Source organism: Hirundo rustica, chromosome 15, assembly GCF_015227805.2.
Source record: "Hirundo rustica isolate bHirRus1 chromosome 15, bHirRus1.pri.v3, whole genome shotgun sequence".
Classification (NCBI taxonomy): Eukaryota; Metazoa; Chordata; class Aves; order Passeriformes; family Hirundinidae; genus Hirundo; species Hirundo rustica.
Genome location: NC_053464.1, coordinates 2,692,499 through 2,716,719, shown reverse-complemented (window position 1 = coordinate 2,716,719; position 24,221 = coordinate 2,692,499). Strand labels below are relative to the sequence as shown.

General features: G+C 60.4%; 2 protein-coding genes across 2 annotated transcripts; one reads left to right on the top strand and one right to left on the bottom strand.

Annotated features, from left to right (window-relative positions):
- The first annotated feature begins 1,798 nt into the window (after nucleotides 1–1,798).
- PERCC1 (proline and glutamate rich with coiled coil 1) lies at nucleotides 1,799–3,783 on the top strand. Its single transcript, XM_040078842.1, has 2 exons — nucleotides 1,799–1,921; nucleotides 3,059–3,783. The coding sequence occupies exon 2, from the start codon at nucleotides 3,091–3,093 to the stop codon at nucleotides 3,781–3,783; it is 693 nt and encodes a 230-aa protein (XP_039934776.1). The 5' UTR covers nucleotides 1,799–1,921; nucleotides 3,059–3,090.
- Nucleotides 3,784–4,972: 1,189 nt separating this feature from the next.
- CLCN7 (chloride voltage-gated channel 7) lies at nucleotides 4,973–24,033 on the bottom strand. Its single transcript, XM_040078803.2, has 25 exons — nucleotides 23,858–24,033; nucleotides 16,825–16,896; nucleotides 16,090–16,161; nucleotides 15,805–15,870; nucleotides 15,072–15,204; nucleotides 14,579–14,688; nucleotides 13,810–13,890; nucleotides 13,386–13,448; nucleotides 12,618–12,701; nucleotides 12,374–12,467; nucleotides 11,942–12,006; nucleotides 11,378–11,494; nucleotides 11,006–11,060; nucleotides 10,492–10,552; nucleotides 9,867–10,005; nucleotides 9,529–9,622; nucleotides 8,156–8,325; nucleotides 7,815–7,866; nucleotides 7,428–7,555; nucleotides 7,199–7,284; nucleotides 6,604–6,736; nucleotides 6,449–6,508; nucleotides 5,932–6,108; nucleotides 5,748–5,828; nucleotides 4,973–5,648 (listed from the first exon to the last, which is right to left on the bottom strand). The coding sequence occupies exons 1-25, from the start codon at nucleotides 23,978–23,980 to the stop codon at nucleotides 5,562–5,564; spliced, it is 2,403 nt and encodes an 800-aa protein (XP_039934737.1). The 5' UTR covers nucleotides 23,981–24,033; the 3' UTR covers nucleotides 4,973–5,561.
- Nucleotides 24,034–24,221: the final 188 nt, after the last annotated feature.

Here is a 24,221-nt window from a genome sequence, read left to right as displayed (position 1 = left end):
CTCCAAAGGGTGCAAAGCCACATGCCCAAGCCTGCTGCAGGAGCAGTGGCGTTGCCTCTCCCTGCTGCTCATCCTTGGAATGGCTCTGCTGAGCCCTGGGTGTTCCTTAAGTGCATTATTCCATCCCACAGAGTTCAGACACCTCCTCACTCCCAACTCTGGGAGCCAGCAGCCGAGTCATGTGCTCCCCACACCTTGTCCCACACCTGGACCTCCTCGCCAGCATGCCCAGACCCTTCCCACCTGGACAAAGGAATAGTGCAGCCCTTTCCTCTGGCCGGACTGACCTGGAGGCTATGGGAGCTTCCCCATCTCCTGCACCGCAGGAAGAGGGCCTGGGGCGGAGGTGGCCGGGGACACCGGAGGAAGTCGCCTTTCCCTGGGGATCCTGGGGGGTGGGGATCGGGGCGGCTGTCCGGCTCCCGGGGCTGGCTGCATTGCAGCGGAGCCAAGCTGTGCCAATGCCGAGCCGTGCCGGGCGGGTGGGTGACAATGGCGACGTCAGCGAGCAGAGCGGAGGGTGCCCGTGGCTAATCAGCCGTCCGGCAGTGCCTGCCTGGCTGCTGCTCCCGCTCGGCGTTGCCACTGGGAGTGTTTGGAGAGAGGAGAGGGAGCTCTGCGGAGCCGGGGTCGGTGCCCAGCCCTGCCCCTGCAGGGAGCCCCAGCGCTGCCGGCCCGGGGAGCGGGTCCGTGGCAGCCCTGCCCAGGCTGGGACACTCTCCTCGCCAGTGCTGCACCCTGCCAGGAGCTGGGGACCCCATCTCAGCACTGCGGACAACTCAGAACGCGGTGCTCAGGGCAGGGGACGGGGAGGGAAAGACCAGGAGCTGCTGTCACCCCAAAAACAGGAGAGCAGGGCAGCTCTGGAGCAGGACTGTGGCTGTCCCCAAGCCCAGTGGCTGGTGTCCCACTCTCTGAGTGTCCCCAACACCGGTGACAGGGTCTGGGTGCTGTGTCAGACCCCTGCCATCCGGTGCCCTTCAGCTGTCAGTGGCAGGCTGTCCTGTGTCCTGTGGCCGTCCTGCGTCCCTGGTCACCCTGCATCCCCAGCCATCTGTGTCCCCTGGCCCTGTTCTGTGCTGCCCCAGACGACCCCGCTGGCACATCCTGCTGCTAAGGCAGAAACAGCTCCTCTGGCACAGCCTCTCTGGGGCCTGAGCTGATTGTCATTGTCCCTGTCCTCACAGGGGATGTGCTGCGTGGGCCATAGCACAGAGTGAAAATGCTGTCACCCAGATTCGTCCCTGCCAGAGGGCTGGCCCCACACTCTCCACATGGCATGTCCACCTTTGTATCCACAGGTTCCAAAACCCCTCCCAGGGCTGGTCGGGGAGCCCAACATCCATCTCAAAGGGGCACAAGGCTGGATTTGAGTGGTCTGAACCTGCATGAGGGTGCTGCAGCGCCTGGGGGCACCCCACGGGAAGGCTTTGCCCACTGCAGCGGCAGCCCCTGTTTGCAGAGGCATCGCTCGATACGCAGTATGTTCTTCAGAAGATCCCTACTCCAGGAGTCAAAATAGCATGAAATTTAATTTTACGCTTATTTGACAAAGCTTGATTTCGCCTCCAATCAGCAGGGAGATAAGAGCCCTCGGCACAAGTGTGCGGGCAGTTTGGCAGCTGGGGCTGCCGATTTAATAGGTGAATTTACAGGGACAACACTTGAAAATCCCCTGGCTAGTGAACCATTAAGGTGAGCCCTGCCTTCCGTCCCCGCGTCCCTCCCCGCGCCGCTCTCCCGTTGCTGGGTGCTAAAGCAAACCCCAGCTCTGTTTACCGAGTCTACTATTACAATACGGCTACCAAATATTTGCCAGCCGTCAGCTCGCTGCTCCGCTATAAATACTTCAGGCCCAGGTGGAGGGACGGGCAGGGGGAGCGGCGCGGGAGCCTATGCATGGCCGGGCGGCAGCGCCAAGGTGAGTGCGGAGCGCGGCCCGGGCGATGCCCTCCTGCCCCGGGGCTTTCTCGGGCTGAGGGTGGCGGAGGGACAGGCTGCGGTGACCCCGCTCCCCTCTCCCCGCAGCCCGGAGCTTCGTGAGGCTGAGCCCCCCACAACCCACCCAGGGCAGCAGGGAGGCAGCGCCGGGGGTACCGCGGTGGGGACGGCACAAAGAGGGACACACAGAGATGGCAGAGACAATCTCAGGCAGCATGCTTGGTGTGGTAGGAGGAGCAGGTTTGGCTCCCCAGGATTGGTTCCTGCCCTGAGACCCCCTGAGCACGGCCAGGGGCACCCTGCAGCCCGGCAGGGCTGGGGATCCTTCAACACAGGCAGCACGAGCTGCAAAGGGGACACATGCTGCTCAGCAAAACCCAGCTGTGGCCAGAGCCCATCAGGGCAGGGAGGCGGTGGGGACACTCTGTCTCAGGGAAACCTGAGGCCATTGTGTGGGCAGGGCACGGGGCTCTACGGCACTGAGCCCGAGTGGCAGGGAGTGCTGAGCCCCATTCACCTCCATGCACAGCCCCGGGGTGAAGGGGAGCATCCCTCTGCCCCACAGCCTGGAACACATCCCCGCTGCCCTGCACACATCCCACGACTCGCTGTGGACATCCATGTCCCACGGATCAGTGCAAACATCCCTGCAGCCCCACGTCCCACGACTTAGGGGCATTCCCATTGTCCCACACCCCGTGGCTTGACAGGGAGATCCCTGTTTGCTTCATGTCCCAGGGTTCAGTTAGAATATCCCCACTGTCTCATGTCCCGTTGTTTGTAGGGGAATGGCATCTCTGCTTGCTCCATGTCCCACAACTCAGGGTTATGCCCCATATCCCATGTTTTGGTGGGGACCCCCCTGCTGCCTGCTGTCCCAGGGCTGAGTGGGCATGTCCCAGGGAGGATATCCCTTTTGCCCCCTTTGCCATAGCTCGGTGGGGACATCCCCAGGGCCCCACACCCCATTACTTGTGACGGATAATCCTGCTGCTCTGTGGCCCCACCTTGGCCATGGTGTGGCACAACACGGTCCCCCGCTCTCTCAGGGCTGCTGGTGGCGGGTCAGGGTTGCTGCCGGCGTGTGTCACCCTGACCCCGCTGTCCCTGCCCGCAGGGTGACTCCTGGGGGTGCCTCTGAGTGCTGACATGGCTGCGGGTGTCATCCAGCCCCTGGCTGAGCTGCGGCTGCCCTCGCCCTTCCCACACGGCCTCCTGCTGCCCATGCACCCTGAGCCCGACTTCCCCGACCTCTCCGAGGAGGAGGAGGAGGAAGAAGAGGAGGAGGAAGAGGAGGAGGATGTGGAAGCAGTGGAGGAGAGCGTGAGGCCAGAGCTGGCCGGTGTTTCCAGCACCGCCGAGTCCACCCTGCGCCTCCTCAAGTTTTCGGAGCTCATCAGCTGCGACATCCAGCGCTACTTCGGGCGGCGGGGCCGGGAGGAGGCCGGGAGCCGCGCCGTGCCCGAGGACTGCGGCTCGCCCCAGGGCGCTGAGGCCGTGCCCGAGGCGGCGGCCCCGGGAGCCACGCACAGGCTGGGGCCGCTGGCCGAGCTCTTCGAGTACGGCGTGCACCGCTGCCTGCCCGCACGGGCGGCCGGCGGCAAGACGCAGCGGCTGGAGAGGAAATACGGCCACATCACCCCCATGCACCGCAGGAAGCTGCCGCCCTCCTTCTGGAAAGAGCCGGGCCCGGGCCCCGCCAGCCTCCTCCACGCGGGCACCCCTGACTTCAGCGACCTGCTGGCCAACTGGACAGTGGAGCCAGGGCCAGAGCTGCCAGGCACGGGGCGGGAGCCGCCAGGCCGCCCGGGGCTGGAGGCAGAGCCCTTTGCCGGGCTGTGACCCCGCTGCGGCCCCGGGGGCCCCGGTCCTGCCACGTGCCACCCAGTTAATGATAAACCTGGTGGCCCCAGTGCCAGCACCGGGGCGCTGGGAGCCGCCGGCTCGAAGCCGGTGATGGGACGAGTGAATAAATGACTCCCGCCAGGCACCAGCGTGTGCGGTGTCCTTTGCCACCCGCCACCGCGGCGTTCCCTGCTGCCAGAGACAAAGGGCTCGGCATCGCCCTGGGGGCTGCTGCCTGCCCCGGCAGCCGCGGGAAGCGGAGGGAAGCGCGGCGCCGGCAGGAGCCAGCAGCCCGTGTTTACTCTGCGCCCCAAGTCCGTGGATCCCATGCCCTTATCTCGGCCGCGCCGGGGCAAAGGGCGGCGCGGGGCCTCGTAAAGCACCCGGCTGTCAGCGCTGCCCCGGGCACCCACCGTGCCCACAGCTCCCCTGCCCCGTGGCGGGACCCACACGGGAGCGCAGGCCTGGCTCCTCTTCCCCACTACGGCCCGACCTGGCTGTTACCAGGGCCCAGCTGAGGCATCCTCTGCTTTGTGCTGGCTTTGTGTTAGTGTTGAAAGGGAAAAGAAGCCGGGAAGGGGCAGCCAGCCCCTGCCTTAGCCCTGCTGGGGGGCAGTGCCCTCTCTGCCCAGCCTGCGCCCTCCCAGCAGCAGGAGCGGGGACAGGGCTCGGTTCAGCCCCAAGGGGACACCTGAGCCTGGACAGTGGCCCCAAGAGAAGAAGGGAAGCAAGAGCCAGGCAGCACCACAAGAAAAGTACAAACAGACTTTATTTCAGCACAGATCCCGCAGTCAAAACCTCTCCAGGCACGAGGCTGCCTGTGTCCAAGTGAGGAAGGGGCAGGCCCTGGGCAGGGCAGTGCCCAGGAGAGGAACAAAGATGGGGCAGATGGGAGAAGTGAAGGGCCAGGGCTGGTTTTGCTCCCACCTCCAGCCACATCCAGGACTGTGGTGGGGTTTGGGGTACTTGGAAGGGGCCCAGGCTGCTGGAAAGGGCCAGAACAGGCCCCAGGAGTGACTCTGGATCCCAGTGTGGGAGCACTGCAGGAGTGGCAGAGGAGCACAGGCCACAGGAACAACATTGCCCCAGTGCAGGCAGCTCTCCCCTCCCCATCCCTGCCCCAAATCCCAGAGGCATCTCCCCACATTTGGAATGGAGGAGCCAAGAAAGAGCCAGAGGCAGCAGCTGCAGAACCAGGGGAGCCCTTTTATTGCACAGCCAAGCGGGGCACATCCACCGCCTCAGTCCCAAGCAGCAGGGAAGCAACCCCCGAGCTCAGCCCAACCCAGCAAGAAGGAGCACAGGGGAAGGGGGGCCTGGGGGCAGGAGGGAGCCCCATCACGTCCCCTCTGCTCCTCTCACAGGCCCTGCAACCGAAGCCAGAGCAGGGCTAAGTCCCAGACAGCCCAGACTGGGTGGATGAGGCAACAGAGGCCATGTGCCGTGTCAGAGGAGTGTGCCCAGCTCAGTAGGGCAGTCCTGCTCCCCATGGAACACTCCAGCCTTCACCCAACCTTCAAGGAGAGCCTATTCCAGGAGCTAACAGAGCCAAGGGTGAATTCTGATCCCTCAGGGAAGCAGAGGAAGGGGTGACAAGAGGAGGCAGTAGACGTGGGAAGGCAGCAACAGGCAGGAGGGCCAGGGCAGCACGGCCATGCCAGTGCTCCAGGCACTGCGATGCCTGCACGGACTGGCCCAGTCCTCTCCCCACCTCCTGCAAAAGGGGGTCCCCAGCTCCGAGGGGCCGGGGCACGTCGCTGCTGGGCCAGGCTGGCTCACGTCTGTGCCAGCGAGAGCTCCTCCAGGCCCTCCTTCCCCAGCCGGTACCTGGCCAGGTCCTTGCGGGTCACCATTCCCACCACCTGCCAGGAAAGGGACAGGGTACAGCCCAGCGTGGGCACAGCGTGTCCCTGGCCCCTGGAGGAGCCCAGGCTGCCTGGACAAAGCGAGCAGCGACTCACCTCGTTGCGATTGTCCACGACCACCAAGTGCCGCAGGCCCAGGGCTCGGAAGAGCTTGAACACCCGCGGCAGAGACGCCTCCTGCAAGGCAGGACAGGGCTGGGGGGGCTGCAGCACCCCCAGCCAGCCCCTGCTGCCCACCCTGACCCCCCTGGGTGGGTGCAGAGGGCTCCCCGGCCATTACCTGGGGCACGGTGTAGGGCGAGGGGTTCATGAACTCGCTGAGGTCAATCATGCACTCGCGCTCGTCCTGGGAGACGTGGATGGACTGGATGGGGGGGAAGCGGGGGTAGGCATCCCGAAAATCCTTCAGCTTCAGCCGCCGCTGCACCACACTGAGGTTGGCCCTTTCCATAAAAACCTTGTGGGGAAAGAGATGGTTGGGGAGCTCACAGAGCTCACAGGCTCCAAGACAACGCTCGGGGCCAGGGAGGGAGAAGGGTGCAAGTGTGGGACCGATTGGACCACCTGCAGAAGCACAGCCTGTTTCCCACTCACTCAGGGTTTGTGAGCCCAGTGGGGTGCGGGCTGATGCTGGGGTAACCCCAACACCGAATGGCAGCACGCACCACCCCCTGGATGAGCTGAGGGAGGTGACAGGAACCCTCTGCCAGCTCCTCCCGAGCAGGGCCGGCAGCAAGGGGCCTGAGACAGGACTGGGACAGCAGACACAGCTCAGTCTTCCAGGCAGCATCACCCACCTTGTGCTTCAGCAGGACGATGAGCTGGGAACGCAGGATCAGACCCCGCAGCCCGGCCACCTGCAACAGGGCACCGCGTGTGAGGGTCCCCCGCTGCAGCCGGCCCCGGTGTGGCCACCCCGGCTGCCTCCCCGCCCCAGGGGCACCCAGCCGACCTGTGTGGTGTCAGGGTTGCTCTCCACCACGGGGAAGCCGTTGTGGTTGGAGGAGGTGTCGCTGAGGATGTCCACGACCGTGCCCACGCGCTCGATCCTCCGCAGGCAGGTGACAGGAGTGCTCATCACCTCCCTGCAGGGAAAGCTCGGGGTGAAACAGCCCCACGGCAGCACACGCTGAACCGTGCAATCACACTCTGGTTTGGTGGGAAGGGACCTGTGAGCTCATCTCATTCCAAACCCTTTCCATGGGCAGGGACACCTTCCACTAGCCCAGGCTGCTCCAAGCCCCATCCAACCTGGCCTTGGACACTTGGCCAGGAATGGGGCAGCCACAGCTTCTCTGGGCACCCTCACACCCTAAATATCCCCCTCGACACACACTCCTCAGTGCTGATGCCTCCTCTGTCCCCAAAAGCTGCCAGGGAGAGAGGAAGGAGCACACTGCAGATCACATCCCTGCTGGGGAAGAAGCTGAGCTGTGGTACCGGGAGACAGCAGGCTCCTGCAACCAAAAGGTCACCACCTCCACTCCCAGCTCAGGCCAACAGTGTGGTCCAAAGGATGCTGCCACAGCAATGCCCAGCCCACCTACCTGGCTGTGAGGGAGTGGGATGTCACTGGTGCCTCCCAGTGCAGGAAGGGCACACTTTGCAGCTGGATGTGCATGTCGTACAGTCCCTGCAACAAGAGCCAAGCCGTCGGGAGAAGCCTGGTGAGGTGCCAAGGGGCACAGCCAGGCAGCAGCTCCTCCCTCAGAGCGAGCACGTGCCTGTCCTGGCCCCCCATGGCGCCCCAGCCCTGGGGAGCACACCAGCCCTCACCTCCACAAAGTAATCTCCCACAATCTTTGCTGTCATCAGCACCAGCATGATGGGGAAGCCATAGGTGACGTTGCCTGTTGCCTCCATCATGATGACGGTGAGACTCAGCGTCATCCGCACTATCCCACCTGCCAGAGGGGTTTGGGGGTTTAGAAGGGCAAGGAAACGCAGAGTGAGGGCATCACAGAACACCTGAGGGCCCTGAATCTCTCAGTGATCCAGGACTGCCCGCCCAGGGGTGCCCTGGGTGAGCCCAGCCCTCACTGTGCTTGGCAGGGTGATTAGGAAGCTGACAGCCAGGCTGGGCTGGAAGCTGTCAGCACAGCAGGGAGTGCTTTTTCCCATGATATCTTCACTCCAACCAACACTGTGCCGTGGGGAACTCACCCAGCTGTGCAGCAGCTCCCATCAGGGCATACTTCCCAGGATCAGCCCAGATCTGAGCACAGGAGAGAGAAGAAGCCAAATCACCTGCTGGCTCCAGGGCATTCAGAGAGAGTCAGCAGAGTTCCTGGCTCCCAAACCCCCCTCCAAAGTGGGGAGAAGTGCCTGAGGCTGCCTGAAGAACCCAGCTGCTGGCAGGGCTCCACTGGGACGTGGGGTGGCCCAGACCCAGCTCATGAAGACATCAAGGGAGGAGCCAGCTCCAGGCACGCTGCCTGAACACGCCACCAGCCCAGCAGCGAGGCAGCAGGGCTGGGTGCCAGGGCTCCCCAGGCAGCACTCACCGAGCCCTTGGTCAGGTAGGACAGGGAGATGCCAAAGAGCCTCCCCCAGGCCGCCCCGATCAGCAGGGAGGGGATGAAGACCCCTGCAGACACTGTCAGGCCGTAGGTCCAGCAGGCCAGGAAGAAGTACATCAGTGTGAACATGCCCAGCGTCATGGGGTTGTAGGAACCTGGGGTGGGGACAGAACAGAGTCAGTGCTGGTCCCACTGCCCAGGGGACACTGCCCAGGCAGCAGCAGCCCCACAACATGCTTCCAGTAGTGAGAGCCCCTCTTCTTGGGCTGTGCCTCCTGCCCTGGCAGCACAGGCCTTTCAAACCGGCTCTTCAGGTTATTTCTACCCCCTCCAGCACCCCCCACCCAGCCAGTGCCACCCCAAGCCCTCACATCCCATTCCTCCATCTCGTGACTCGTCTCCTCCCAGCCCTGTGGTTCCCAGACTCCCATAATGAACTTCAAAACCCCGAGGGAGGGACGGCCAGGGCTGGAGGACAAGGTTGGGAGGACAGAGGTCCCACTGCCAGCTTTGGGATCAACTGAGCAGGGCAGGCCCTGCACACTCCCTCCCATCTCGCAGCTCTCACAGCGGCTCCAGCCAGTGCCATGCTGTCCCACAGCACAGGCTGTGCCATCCCAGCGAGACCCTGCTGACCCCACAGCCCAGCTAAGTGCTATTTTGGGATTGCTGAGCAGCCCAGTCAAGTTTAAACAAGTACTCTGCAACCCCTCCTTCAGGCAGAAGCCTTGAGCCAGGGAGGAGCCAGCACTGCAGGGAGCAGCCCCAAGACACAGGACGGTCATCTCTCGGTGGCCAAGCTGCACCCTCTGGGCTGGGGATGCCTCTGTTCCCCACCCACGTGCAGCTGGGCACACAACTCAGATTCCACAACAGGCAGAGGAGATGCCGGGGTTACACCAGGTCCAAGGAAAATGGAGCTAGAACCTGGGGACCAAACTGCATTTCTCAAGCAAATCCAAACCCCAAGATCCACCTCCACAACCTGCCCAGAAGGTAAAGTCATTATGGGGCAAGTGGCCCTGCTAATTAAAAAAACATCCCAGCAACATTTCCAGAACAGACTTCAGACAGACAGCAAGGGTCAGACACACTCTCACACAACTCAGAAGCAACACAGCCTGCAAATGGGCATGAACAAAACCAGGTCCTTGGCCCCAGAGCCTGCCAACAGCAGAGCCCTTTGGCCGAGCTCAGAGGTGCCACTGGGCACAGCACCCATCCCTCCTCCTTCCACTGTAGCAGTGTTTTGTGAAGCCCTCATGGGCTGATCATCCTCTGCCTTGTCCCAGGAGTGGTCAAGGAACACCTGGACCCTCTCTGCTCCCGTTCAAGGCCTCGCTGCTGGGTGCACTGACCTGGAGGGTCGTGGAAGAGGTTGACGACGCTCTTCTCGGGGGTGTTGAAGAAGGCAGTGGCCATGGAGTTGTACTCTCCATCAGCACAGAAAAGCTGAAAAGGCAAGATAAGGATGAGTTAGAGGTGGCAGGGAAGGCTGGGGGACATGTGCCAACGAGGAGACAGCTCTGGGCAGAGAGGACACCGACAGCAGCCTTGGGTCTCCAGCTCTGCCTGCAGTGGAGGGCATCGACTGCAAGGTCCAGTGTCCCAAACCCAGCAGGGTCCTGTCTCCCTGCTGAGCCCCTCAGGCTCAGGGTGCCCCCCACCCTGAATGCTGTTCTGCAGCATGTCCTACCTGCAGGGGGTATGCCACGGAGCTCCCCTGGATGGGCTGGCAATCTCTTGAGCAGTAAATCATGACAAATCCCACGGTGGCCGTCACTGCTGCCACCAGCATGGCCTCAACCACCTGGAGGCAGGGCCGGTGGATGTACCTGTGAAGAGAACAGAGGAGTGAGGGTGGCACCCAGGGGCGCAGGCAGGATCAGCCCCAGCCTGGCTGGACATGTCACATCAGGCATGATGTGCTCTGCTCCCTGCCCAGACCCTGCCAGGCTGTCCTGCTGCTTCCAAAGCTGGTGACAGGGATTGGCTGGGCCAGACTGGTCTCAGCTGGTTTTAACAGCTCTGTCCCTTCTCTTTGTCCTCTCAGAGCACATGACAGTCAGGTCTGCAGTGTCTGCACCTCTCTGGGCCCTCCAGTCACTGGAGGGAAGTACTTGGCAGGGTCAGAGCAGTGCTGGGATGCTGTGGGTCACAGCCACAGGCAGCGAGAGGCACGTGGCATCTTTCAGGAACTGCTGCTGCTCACGTTAAGTGAGAGAATACATCCCTGCTCCATCTGGGAACGCCACTTTGAGGGAATGCAGCAGGCACCAGCCAAGCCATGTCAATCCCCTTCACTGCCTGTGAGCTCTTACCTGATCCGGAACATCGTCAACCAGTAATTGAGGGCATTGAACAGGGCTCCGAGGATCCCACCTGAGAATGTGAGAGGGGAAAAGCTCAGCACGCAGGGCCCACAACACAGGGAACCTCTGAAGACCATCCACGACCCATCCAGAGCGTCCAGCAGCCCTGGGACATGCGGATGCTGTCCCTGCAGGCAGCCAGGACCTGTCTGGCACCAGCAGCAGGTGGCCAGGGGCCAACGTCACAGGCAGGCAAAGGACAGGCCAAACCCATGGGGATAAGGGCAGCAAGGGGCTGCACTGACCCTGCTCAACGGGGGTTAAAGGGGCTTGACTTTGCTACTAGGGTTGGGCCAGGATCCAGCTCTCATCTCTGCATAAACCCCACAAGCAGCCTCTGCTCCAGAATTTAATGGATTCCCCATTTTCCCCAGGAAACTGGATGCCAAAGCTTTTTAGACCCAGACAGAGAACAGAGGAAATTATTCAGACTAATCAAATCGAAACAGCAGCATTCTCTTACCAACCACTCCCATAAAGATGAAGATTGGAATTTCCTGGATTGTGTATCCCATTTTCTGCAAGGGAAAGAAGTGGGTTTCAGATCTCCTGGCCCATCTGCAGTCCTACAGTCAGTCACTGACTGCTGGGACAGCACAACTCTGTGCAGGCATGAGGCTTCCAGAGCTGCCCCAAAGTCTCCCCTGAACAGCCCATCAGAAATTCCTTCTGCTGGGGCTGGCGGAGCCGAGATCTGGCCAGACCCCACAGCCTGCTAAGGCAGAGCCTGCCTCAGCCCCTGGGCGAGGTTATCGACCAATTGATGTCCCCAAAGCTGCCAAGGGCAGTTTCTAACCCCTCAGCAGAGCCCCACATGGGGAACACCTGTGCCTACCTCGCTATCAAATCTGCCGAAGTTGATAAGCCCAGGGCTGGAGAGATCCCAGGCATTGCCGTGGTAAACGCTCAGGACAGAGTTCAGCGTGAAGGTGGAGATCATGGAGGCAAAGAACTGGAAGGAGATGCACCCAGAGTCAGTGCCAGATGCCTCCAGCCCCATTTCCTCACCACATGCCCCGTGCACTACCCCAAACCACGCCCCAGGCCCTTGGGCAGGGCTTGGTGCCCACGGTGTGGTGGGGACAGCAGGTCACATTCCCTGTGGCTTATGCTGACCAAGGTCTCGCTTCTCCTTTTGCCTCTTTGCTGCCCAGGGGCACAGCCCAAGGCAGCCCCCTTGGAAAGGAGCTGGCAGCAAGATGGAGCTCAGCCAGGCCCACATTCAGTCCCTGAGGAGCAGGGCACAGGAGGGGAGCTGGGATGCTGCTCCCTGGGATGGGTTACACCCCCGGGTCCTCGCTGGAGCAGGGGTGTCAGGAGCCTGGGCGCTGCAGGGCACCCAGAAAAGGCAATGCCTCACACCAGAACCAGCAGCTCTCCACTGCTTTCCAGCACTTACGATTCTCCACGTCAGGAACTGGTTCCAGAAGGAAGCTCCTTCCTCCAAGCTGAACAGGACACCCCCTGCAAACACAACACACAACACCCTCACAAGGGACACGTGCCACAGCCCCTTGGCTACAGCACCAGCCGAGCACCCACGATTCACCCCAGGCCATGTGCCCACACTGCCCAGACCCTCTCACAGGCAAACCCACCAAGCCAGCAGTGATGTACTGACCACAGCAAAGGCCATTTTCCATCCCAGGGAGGCCACGTTTGGGATCTGAGGCAGTTGAGCTCCTTGCCCCTGGGCAGGGCCAACGCCTGCACGGCACGGCAGGAGAACTTGGAACGGCCCTGCCCAGTGCCCTGTGCAGATCCCAACAGCTGCCTCCCGAGGAAACCCACGTGCAGGCACTGCTCGGTGCCAGAGAGCCGAGACACACACCCACAGGGGCACCGAACGCGGCCGAGACGCCGGCGGCAGCTCCGGCCGACACAAAGTCTCTCTTCTCTGTGTCTCTGCGGAAGTACTCGAAGATCTGAAACAGAGCAAAGGCAGCTTTAGGGCTGGCCACGGGCTGGAGTTTAGGCGAGGGTATGAGGTGGATGATGCCAAGCCACCAGTGGGGACAGCCTGGTCTGGCGCAGAAGGGCACCTGCAGCACGAGCCCTCGGACCTCAACACCAACCTTGAAGTCTCGCTTCAACGACGTGGATCTTCCCTGGGAGATCCCGGCAGCAATCACGGATCCAGAGTGAATCATGGGTCCTTCCTAGGGGCCAGAGAGCAGAGTCAGACTGGGGAAGGAAGAACAGGGATGGCTGAATCCTGCTCACCAGCTCACAGTCCTGAAGCTGGGTGGGAGTGTTCCCCTCAGGGAAATACAGACATTGGTATTTTTCCCCTTCCCACCCTGGAGGTGTTCAAGACCAGGTTGGACAGAACCCTGAGCAATCTGGTCTAGTGAAAGGTGTTTCTGCCCCTGGCGGGGGTTTGGAACAAGATGATTTTTAGGATCTCTTCCAACCCAAACCTTTCCATGGTTTAATGAAATCCTTATTCTAGCACGTGCCTTGCCCACCTCCTGCTCCCACCAGCTGAGGAAACAAGGGTTTCCCTTGCCCGCCTTCAATCCCAGCAAACCAGAAAGGTCCCGATGGCACACCCAAGTCACCCCCATCTACTGTTTGCAGGGACAACCACTGATGGCCAGAGGCTGCTGCCCTCCTGCCCTCAGCCAAGGCACACACAGACTGGCACAGTGCCACCACGTGCCCCAGGGGCTCCCCAAGCTCGGCAGTGCCGCAGTCACCTTGGCCAGCAGACACCAGGGAATAACACTGGGAAGTCACCGCAGGGCCCCCAGCACCCCGTCCCCGGCACAGGACCGGTGACAGGCTGTGACACCAGCGCCAGCAGCAGGGAGCAGCACGTCAGAGAGCTTTGTGCACATCACCTTCCCAACAGCCAGGCCGCCGACCACCGAGAGGATGACCCCGCAGACTTTGATCACCAGGGTCTGCAAAACAGAGAAGGGCACAGCACGTCACAGGGTGGCACGAGAACACGGAGCCACAGGGGACACAGACACAGCGGGCCCTGAGGCATGGGAGGAGTCAACAACCCCGGGGAACTTGTGATTCTCAGCCCCCTGCACTGTGGCAACAGGAATGGTCAATTTTCTTCTTGGCCAGAGCAAAAATCTTCCCAAAGCTGCTCTTCCCAGTGCCAGCTGTTCGTCCCAGGGCAGGAGATTTAACCTCTGGGCACTGGGGGGAACAGCTATGGAGCTGGGAGCTCGTGCCAGCTCCTGCTGTGCCACAGTGTGGGCAGGGACCACACCATGTGCCCAGGCCACCCCACCACCTCCTGCTTCCTACCTTGAGCCGGACAACATGTGGAATCTTCACGCCATTGAGGTAACACTTGATCTGGGGAATGCCACTGCCGGCTGCCACGGGCTGCAGGGAGCAGGGAGAGCTGTCACACACAGGTGGGGACACAGCAGCCACCTCACCCCTGTCTCTCAGCACAGGACACACACAGCACACCCTCAGGGTGGCTCTGAGATGAGGCCAGAGCTTATCAACAGGCTCTGTTGAGATGGGAGATGGAGAGGGGCTTGGGGGAGGCACCCACTTCCTAAGGGCAAATGTGCCAGGGAAAAGGAGCTGGCTGGGCTCTTGGGGACACTCAGCTGTTCCCCCACCCCATCACTGCTGCAGAAAGGTCACACTTGGTGGCCAGAGAGAGCAAGGGCAAAGCCACAGGGAAGACACTGTGGATCAGAGTGATCCATAGGGAGTCCCAGTCTCTGGCTTGTCCTCCAGAGGCTGTCCCTGGGGCACCCAACCAGACCGGTCTCTGCTGCTACTCGGGTACCCAAAACAGGGAGGCTGAGCTAGGGCCAAGGCTTGGGAGAGCTGCACCCCCACGCAAGGCTGGAGCACAGCCTCTGCCCCAGGCTGCCAGCACATCCAGCACTCTGAGAGCCCCACAGAAACCCCACAGCACAGCTGGAGCCAGTGCCAAGGAGCTGGTGTTACCAGGAGCCAAACTGGTAGAAATACATTCACTGTTTACCAAATTTTGTGTGTTTTCTGGAAATGTGACCCTGCTTTGGAGCCCAGAACAGTTCCAAACTCTTACCTCTATGAAGGCAACGATCAGGGAGCCCACCATCACCACGCTGGCATTCAGGGTGGCCCAGAGTAACAGGGAGAAAGAGAGGCCCCCTTTGGCTGTGAACTTGTCAATGTCTGTGGCAGCAGCTCAAGGAAAGGCCAGTATTGCTCGGATACCGTCCCTCCCACCAGAGCATCTCACAGAATCACAGGATGGTTTGGGTTGGATGCCACCTTAAGAACCATCCAGTCCCAACCCCCCGCCATGGGCAGGGATGCCATTCACTAGACCAGGTTGCTCCAAGCCCCCTGTCACTTAGGGCAATTCCAGGGCAGTTGAAATGAACCTCTTCTGTTATGGGAGTGCCCAGCCACAGCTCAGCCCAGCAGAGCAGCTGGGCAGCACAGCCTGTGCCCCCAAACTGGAGCGAGGAAGCGCTGCCCTCTTCCCCCTGACCCCTCTCCCAGGAGATCCCAGAGCTCCCAGCTGGCCAGCAGCCACTGCTCTGTGAGGATACTGTCCTTCACCACGCGGTACTTGAGCCCAGCCAGGTTCTCCACCACGATGTCGATGAAGCAGGCGACGAGGCCGGTGAGGATGCCGATCATGGCGCAGATCACCCAGCGCTTGATCTCCACTGTCCGGAACGCCTGAGGGGCAGACTGCAGTCACAGCCTGCTGCCCTCCAGCCCGGCATCGAGGGGACCCCAGCACACCTGCCACCTTCCCCAGCACAGTCCCAAGCCTGGGAAGCTCTGAGGAGAGCCAGGGAGCACCGATGCTGGCTGACCCGGCCGAGCCTGAACACAGCTTACTGATTTTTAAGCAGTGCTCTTGTACCTCTGTGGGATCCCCAAGGTGATTTTCCAGCTTACCTGCCTCCATTAGGCCCATCCTGTGGGGATTCTTGCTGTGGCACTGATTCCCAAACCCTCCAGGGTAGATGTTTCACATGATTCCAGAAGTCCCCATGTTAGGGATCTGCCCCACACCACCAGGCAGTGCCACCACTTATTAGCTCCCATTAGCACCCAGATTAGCTCCCATTCCAACCACCTCATGCTAGGCCCTTGATGTGGTTTCACAGCTTGTCACAAGCTGGGCAGTGCCCATAAACCCATCCCAGCTCAACCTAGGTTTAAGCACAACCTCCTCTGGTACGAAGAAGCCCCTCCAGCATCCGGGCAGTGGGAACAGCTTCCCTGTTCACCCCACCCGAAATGATCTGTGGGCAGCCCAGCAAGACTCACCGCATGGTTTATCCTCCTCTCCTCCTCCAGGAATAGCTGGTTTTCACTGTTGTCATAGTCCAGGCTCTGGTTTGGGAAAGGGAGATGCTGTTATTGTCTACCAGGTGAAGACACCCCCATGCTGGGGAGTGCTGCCCTCAGCCCCTCACCCAGCTCCTGTTATCATTTTCCTTCCTGGATTCCACTCCTTCCGCACTGAAACCACCCTCACAGGGCAGCTGTGAGCTCATACCTGACCTGCTGCATCCCAGAGGGCAGCAGGGGATGGGGCAGATGGGCACTCACCTCGTACTTGAGCGACAGCAGCTTCTCGTTGTGGGGGATCTCGTTGGGACACTGCCGAGGGACCTCTGTCTCCTGCGGGATGTGAGGCACAGCTTAGGATGGCCAGGTTGGAGTCCACCCTCCCATCCAGGTGCAACTGTCAGTTTAACTCCTTTGGATGCTCAGGAGATGCACAGAGGACTGCAGATGCAAGCTGCCTGGCAGGCAGGGATCGAGATGATGCCCCACCAGTTGGTGGATGTGTGGGACTTAAGGCAGCTGGCCCAGCAGTCAGGGTGCACCCCCAGCAAGCACCCCTCCACCCCCAGGCAGGATGTGTCCCCAGGAGCAGGTGGAGGGTTTGCCCAGCCAGCTACCACGCTGCCACGTTGACCTGGCACTGAATCCAAGCAACTCCATGCCCTGGTGGAGGGTGACCTTTCACATCAGCAGGAAATTCCTTAGGCCAGAAGCAAGGAGCTATTTCAAGCAAACCCATGTTTTTGGGCAGAAACCAAATTCTGTTTCCCAAACGCCTTTGACCGCGCAAGCCGTTCCCAGCTCCGAATTAGGGCATTTACTGAGGATGCCGGAGGGGCCCCTGGGGCAGCAGCAGCTGCCCATGCCACAGAGGTCACCCAGCCCAGGAAGGAGTGCTGGAGTCCTTGTGGAACAAGCTGAATGCGAAGGAAGGAACAGCAGCAGCTGTTCCTGGGACAAGGGAAGGGGTCACGGGCCCCTCTCTGTGCCGCTCACCAGCTCATGGACATCCTCGTTGAGGTCCACATTGCTCAGCTGCCCGATGCGCAGGAAGGAGGAAGGAGTGAGCTGAGGAGGGAAGGGGAAATGAGGTCAACTCCTGAATGCTCCTCAGATCTCTCAGGAGGGAGAGATGCCCGTGCTTTGCCTCCCTTGGCAGAGCTCTGCCGCTGCCAGAGCCCCCCAAAACGCAGCACCCTGCTCTCAGAGGACGCACTGAGGAGCTGGGACCAACACCCTGGAGGGAATCAGATGCAGCAGTGGCTCGCCAGGATTTGGACGAGCTGCTGCAACCTGTCAGCTGGCAGAGCCAGCTCACCTCGGGAGGTGCCAGCCGGGCTCACTGGGGACTCGCCGCCACCAGCCCTGGCACGGAGCCGACAAACCTGTGCTGAGCAGCACGTCCCACACTCCCCTGGGGCTGGGGAGGGACACAGCCCCTGGACAACGCCACCTCCACAGCCACAAGCTCACCACGACGTGCCCTCGGCCGCCAGGCACAGCCAGCAGCAAGGGACAGCTGAGGGCACGCCTGGCTCTGCCATCTGCTCCACAGCAGCGGTTCCCAGCCGGGAGAGGAGCACGTCACCTCAGCCTGTTTGTCACCCCCCGAGCAGCTGGGACCAGAGTGACAGCCAGGCTGGCTGCCAGCCAGGAGACACAGGAGGAAGTGGGCACACTGCTCCTGCACAACCTTGGGGACTCTGGGGTCTCTGAGCCGGCCCCAGTGTGATGCCGTAGCAGCATTTGCATCTCCCTCTGGGGAGCAGGTTCTCCTTTCACTGGTGATCCCTCGGGCTCGGTACTGGCAGCACAGTTGCATGGCACGGGAGGTTTTGGACTGTTTGGGGCACCTCTGTCTGCTGGACAAGGCAGGCACGGGCTCAGGCTGCAGCTGAGCAGTGCCACAAGGGGCCCCAGCTGGAGCAGGCAGGCTGCTGTCAGCCCTCCATCGCTGTGAAACACAGGGATGGATGCACGAGGATCCGAGCGCTGCCCCTAAGCACAGCACAAACACCGCTCCTCAGCACTAAGATCTTCCTCTCCAGAGCCTCACCCCTCCCCAGCTGCCAGGCTAAAGAACTGGAGGATACAAGAGGAATGGTGAGCAGAGCACGTGGGTCTCTCTCTGCTGGCAGGTCCCAGATTGAGCCCCTCGCTGCTCTAATCCCACGATCCCGTCTGGAACATGCAGGCCAGAGCTGCTGGGAGCCCCGCACGTCACTGCAGAGGAAGAATATCCCTTTGTGTTTGCAGCCTGACCTATTTTCCCATTTCTCCCTCTGCTCCACATTCCCCTTCACTCCCTGACCTGCAGATGGGTTCTGTCCCAGCTTCTCAAACCCTCTCTGGTGCCCTTTAGCCCCCAGCAGCCCCAGCCCAAAGTGCTCCATGCTGCCCTTTTCAGACACTGGTTTGGCAAAACCAGCCTGGGCTTTGTTTCTGGTCCATGGTGGCTCCACACTCCCAGTGGAAAGGATCCAGGTGGACCCTTTTCCCAGCAGTCAGAGCAGATCACTGAGGATTTCTACGAGCTGGGCGCACACAAAGCTGTCACCTCCCTGGGTAGGAACTTAGAGTCACAAGACGGACACAGGAACTGCCTGTTCCAGTGCCTGCCAGTGTCCAGCTGCTCTGGTGGCAGCCTGAGGTCCAGCCAGGCCCCCACCATCCTGGGGAAGGGGAAGGACACATTCCTTGCCCTGAAATCTGGAGGGACAAAGCTGACACCTTGCAAAGGAACACACCCCCAGCTGGACTGGGGAAGCACAAGGATTTAAGGCTCCCACACACCTAGCGCAAGATCAAGGCAAGGAGATGGAAAATGTCACTCATGCCATGCCCCTTGTGTAAGACCTCAGCCTTACAGGGAAAATTCTCTTTCTGTCAGCTTTGGGGTCTGCAGGCAGACTGAATGTGAACCAGTGACACCCCCCCTTCCCTGTGGAGAAAGCAGCCAGGGCACAGCAGCTCCATTCCCCATCGATTAAGCACCAGCAGGACACGAGCACAGACGAAGGGTAAGGAGGTGCAGTGGAGCCTGAAGCATTTTTAATATCCTCCCCCCAAGCCCTGGCACCCCTCTAGCAGCTGCAAGCAGAGGCTTGGCTCCTGATCACATGCCAGGAGGGCAGGAAAGAGCCACTTCCAGCAGCACCCAACTATGATAAGAGAAAAAGAAGAGATTGAGGCAGCCTGGAGACAAGAGAAAAGGTTATTTGTGCACAGCTCAAAGATTCACTGAGCAATGCCCTCCTTGGGATGTTTTCAAATTCAGCCAAGGCAGCTGCTGATCCTGGGTACGTGTGATGTTGGTGTGACTGTGCTGTGATTATCTCCACATAAAAACATGCACTGCTGCCAAAATCCAGAGGGCACAGATGGGTTAAAAGCTCTCCTGCCCCAGAAGAGGCTCTGGGACACGCTCAGCCTCACTCTGCCAGTGGCACACGAGCACCCAGCCCTCAGCCCATTTAGGTAGTAAAGTTAATTTCATTCTGAACTCTGCAAAGAGATGTCTGGAGCCTCGGGCTGAATCAAAATAAGTTATCATCAGTGTTAGTGGGCAGGAATGTTGACAGGCAGGGCTGCTCCTCCAAGGGACACCCCCAGGCTGCAGGGAAGCCCCCAAATTCAACAGAGGCAAATACAAAACCCTGCACCTGGGATGGATGAGTCCCAGTGGTCAGAAAGCAACTTAGCTGGAAAAGTCTTGCAGTGACCTGGTGGGCGAGTGAAGAAGTGTCAGTGGCACAGACCCGGAGTGGAGGTGGTCAACCCCCGCCTGGGTGGTGTAAGACCACTGCCAGAAGGTCTGGGGAAGGGATCCCACACCTCCACCTGGCACCTGCACCAGCACACCTGGGACTGGGCATCCAGTTTGGGCTTCCTGGGACAGAAAAGGCACAAAAAGCAAGCTCAGCAAGAGAGTTGGGGGCTGGAACACACAGCAAGACAGACAAGGAGATGTTGGTGCTTCTCAGGGAGTTCATGCCATCTCCAGACACCCAACAAGAGGTTACAGACAGGACAAAGCCAGACTCACCTTGAAGCTTTGCACTGATGGAACAAGAAGCAGTGGATGAACTGCAGTAAGGGAACTTCTGCTTAGGTATCAGAGCCAAACGTTCACTCTGTGGCTGGTGACACACTGAACTTGGGACCAAACTGGGTGCAGAGTAGTTACCCAAAGCTCCTCTGGATGTGTCCCTCAGGGATCTGCTCTTGGCAGGGGCTGGACTAGAGCCTCTAGCTCCCTCAGGGACCCCTGAGGCCCCCTTCCCCTTTGTCATGCTGGCACCCACTCTGAGACCAGCAAGAGCAAATAGAGGATCAACCACAACATGAAAACAATCTAGCAGAAGATCTCAACCACCACCTTCTACCCATGCCCTGAATGCATTATCTCCATGATCCATCCCAGGCTGTGTGCACAGCAACCAAGCTGTGTGCCCCCAACACTGCTCTGGAGAACCATCAATGGGGAATGCCTGACCCTGCTCCATAGCCCATTTCCACAGGGATGAGCCAGTGAGGCTCCTCCCTGCAGGACATGGCCCAGCAGGAGGACACCCTGCTAGGCACTGCCCCTTGCCACCAGCCTGTGCTCTGTAACGAGCTGGCAGCACGTGAGTTTCCATTATCTACAAGATAAAGCCCAGCACAGACCACAGGAGCTGTGGGAGGGAAGGAAGAGGATTTGCAGCCCCAGGGCCTCAGAACACTCTGCCCCTCAAACCAGCCTGGGTGGAAGACTCCAGGCTGTGTCACCAGTGTGTCACCAGCACGAGAACCCTGCAGCAAATGGGGGAGATGAGCTGCAGGGCTTTGGGAACCCCCCCCCTCCTCTGACACAGCCACAGCTGAGACAGGCTTCAAACCAACCCAGCATCACCCTCAAAATGCTTCATTTTGGAAGCAGAGAACGGGGCTCCTCATCTCCTCACAGGTTCATAACAGGACAGGAAAGCACCTGGACTCTCCACGTGGCTGTGTTTTTGCTCCCAGGCTCCTGCTGCTATTCCCAGGGCACAGCTGCTCCTTGACCCTCGCCTCCATGAGGATGGGGAATGCTGTCATTGCCCTGGCCTTTCTCTTGGCACAAGAGCAGCACAAGGGTGAAGCACTGCCACAGTCCCCGATGGCTTGAGCAACCTGCAGAAAACTTCCCGAAGTTCCCGTGCCAGGGGAAGCTCCTGCCACCGCTCGAGAGCAGTGGCTCTCCAGGGCAGTGCCCTCCTGGCTCACAGGAGCAGGGACAAGCAGCCTGTCTGCCAGTAACCTGGGGTGCGCAATCTGCAGCCCATCTGCCAGGAATCAGGGCTCACCCAGCACTCATACTTCCCTTTTTCTGCCTCCTCCCACCAAGATTTCTTGATTGCAGCCTGGACAAGTTTTTGCACCTCATTACTTGAGAATAAAGAAAATGAGACCAGCACCATCCAGATATGCAGAATAAACACACAGGGGCTAAGAAGGACAACCTGCCCAGCAGCAGCCTGGTCTTCATGATGGTGACCCCTTGCTCCAGGAACCCCTTGGAGCAGGAGCATTAAACCAATCCCAAAGTCAAGGCACTTCAGCACAAATATCTTACAGTCTATCTTTGATGGTAACGAAGGAGAAATGTTCTTCGACAAAAAAGGTTTCATGATGGAAATTGGCTGCTCTTAGTAAAATTTTCCACCCACCTCCCAGCCCGAGAACCGACACACATGGCTCGAGAACACAGGAAAGGGACGGCCCACGGCAGGCGTGATGCTCAGAGGTGCAGGCTGCCTTTCACTTCTTGATGTGCTCGAGGCACCAGAAAGCCCTGGTGAGCTCAGCTGGCCCCAAACCAGAGGAGACCTCAGGGACAGCCCTCTCACACCCCCTCTGCAGCCACAGGTGTGTTTAACCGGCCTCTCCTCGCCTCCTGCCCCCCAGAACTCGATCTCAGCCCCTCACGGCTGTCAGCTGAGGAGCTGCAGACCCGTGTTTCCTCTGGTCACCTTAAGATCACTTTCATTTCCATTCAACAACCACGTGAGAAAGGGAAGAAGCTCTGCTAGGGGACACTTTTATTGTATTACCACAACCCAGGTTTAAACCTCCCCTAAGCTAAGCAGCTCCAGCCTCTACTTATTTCTCCACCAAAGCTGTCCTGCCTTCCTGCTTCAACCCACACGACTGAAAGTCAGCTGGGACAAAGGGAGAGGCAGCTGCCCGACACCAAAACACAACCCCAGCCCTACAGTGACAACCCAGCTGCCACTGCCAGGGGCACGTGTGGTCTGGAGCTCCAGTGAGGTACTCCCTCTCCTCCTTGCCAAGGAAAATGCCACCTCACCAGCTGGGACCTGAGCTGCCTGCACTGACTGTGAAGGGACACAGTGACAAGAAATCACATTGGTGGGGCTGGGTGTCCACCTCCAACCGCCCCCTGCTGCAGCAGGCCTCAGGCACTTCTCCCAGAAACCCTTTTTTAATCACTCCCAGCCATGAGATCTGGTTAATCCCCATTCTAACACCCTTCAAACCCGCAGAATTCCCTATGTGCTGTAAATATACAGGGTCCTGTTGCACTGCCAGGGAGAATTACTTTTATTTTCACCCCAGAACAGCTGCCATGGCACAGCTGCCATTCCCTGCTCCCAGAGCACCACACAAAGCTCTTCCAGCCTAACGAGCTCTGCATTTCCCTCTAATTAGCCCGCTGTTCTGACTTGCCCGGGAGCAGGGCAGCACAGAATCGTGCTGGGCGAGACATCCCTGCTAAGAGCTGCCAGGATCCGGCACTGCTCCTCCCTACCTGAGCTCAAGTCTCCCAGAAAACTCTCCACAGGAAATTAAAGGATGCCACCTGGAAGCAACGCCTGTCCCACTTGGTGCTGGCACAAAAGTGCTCCATGGTCCCACGCTGACATCCCATCCACACCACAGCCCAGCAGAGCCCACCCGCCCTCAGCTCCACTCTGGAACGGGTGCTGAGTGCCTCAGCTTTCTTCACTGAGCCGCATGTGGGGGAGAGACCGTCAGGCAGGCAGCCTGAGGGTACACTGGAGAGAAGTTCTCCTCACTTAATTACCCCAAATTAACTCGCCAGAAGGAACTAGCCTCCCTCTGTAACATGGCCCTCCTCGAACCTGCTTTTTGCCAGTGTAGCTCCATGCATCCCACAGGACACCCTCCACCACTCCTGTGTTAGAGGCTCTTGTGTCTGAGCCCTACCTGTTGATCTGGGCAGCAGCAGCATGTCAAGCAACAGGCTCCCAAAGAATAACATTTTTAGCAGAAATTCATTCAGTACAAATTAATTTCTCATGGACAGATACAGACAGAGCAAAGGGGGAATGGCTTCAAGCTAAACAAAAGGAGAATAGATTAGATGTCAGTAAGAAATTCCTCCATATGAGGGTGGTGAGGCCCTGGCACAGGTTTCCCAGAGAGGTGGTGACTGTCCTGTCCCTGGAAATGCTCAAAGCCAAGCCGGACAGGGCTTGGAGCAACCTGTTCTAGTGGAAGGTGTCCCTGCCCACGGCAGGGGGTAGAACAGGATGGGCTTTAAGGTCTCTTCCGACCCAATCCATGCCGTGATCCTCTGAATGAAGACAGCAGCCCCAGCGGGCAGGAGCAGGGCCCTGCTCAGCACAAGGTCCTGCGGAAGGGACCGTCCCACGGCGGCGGAGCAGCGCCCCAGGGCAGCAGCAGAGATGGAGCCGGCCCGCACCGCTGCCGGCTGGGCACTGACTCAGTGCCACGCTCAGTTTTTCCCCCGCCCGTGCCCCGTGCCCCGTGCCCCGGCCATGGCTCCCCCCGGCCCTCCCCGCGCCGGCTCCCCACAGGTTCTGCTTTCCCAGCCCGCGGGAGCCCGCAGCGACCCCGACCGCCCCCGCGCAGCCCCAGGGCAACGAAGGCGGTGAAACGCGGCAGGGGAGGGAGAGAGGGAGGGAGGACGGGGGACACAGACACGAGCCGGCCCCGCGGCCCCAGCACTCCCGGTGCTCCCTCCGGCGCGGAGCCCCCCGCTCCCGGGGGCGGCACCCACCTGCCGGGCGCTGCCCGCCGCCCCCGGGCCGGTTCCGTTGAGCAGCGGGGTGGTTTCGCCCGCACGCCCGTCCTCGTCGTCGTCGCGGCCGGACCAGGACACCTTCTTGGCGACGTTGGCCATGCGGGGCGGCGGCAGCTCCTCCGCCGGGCCTGCCCCGCCGCTCGGTCATGTGATCGCCGTCACGTGCCGTCGGGGCGGCCGGGGGCGCCCCGAGGCACCATGGGAGTTGTAGTTCCGGCGGGGCCCTGCGCCCGGAGCCGCTGCGGGGCGGGACGGGACGGAATAGGATAGGATGGGACGGGCTGAGCGGGACCCCGGTGGCGGCGGCCCGAGAGGTTGCCGAGAGGCTTTTCCAAACCCA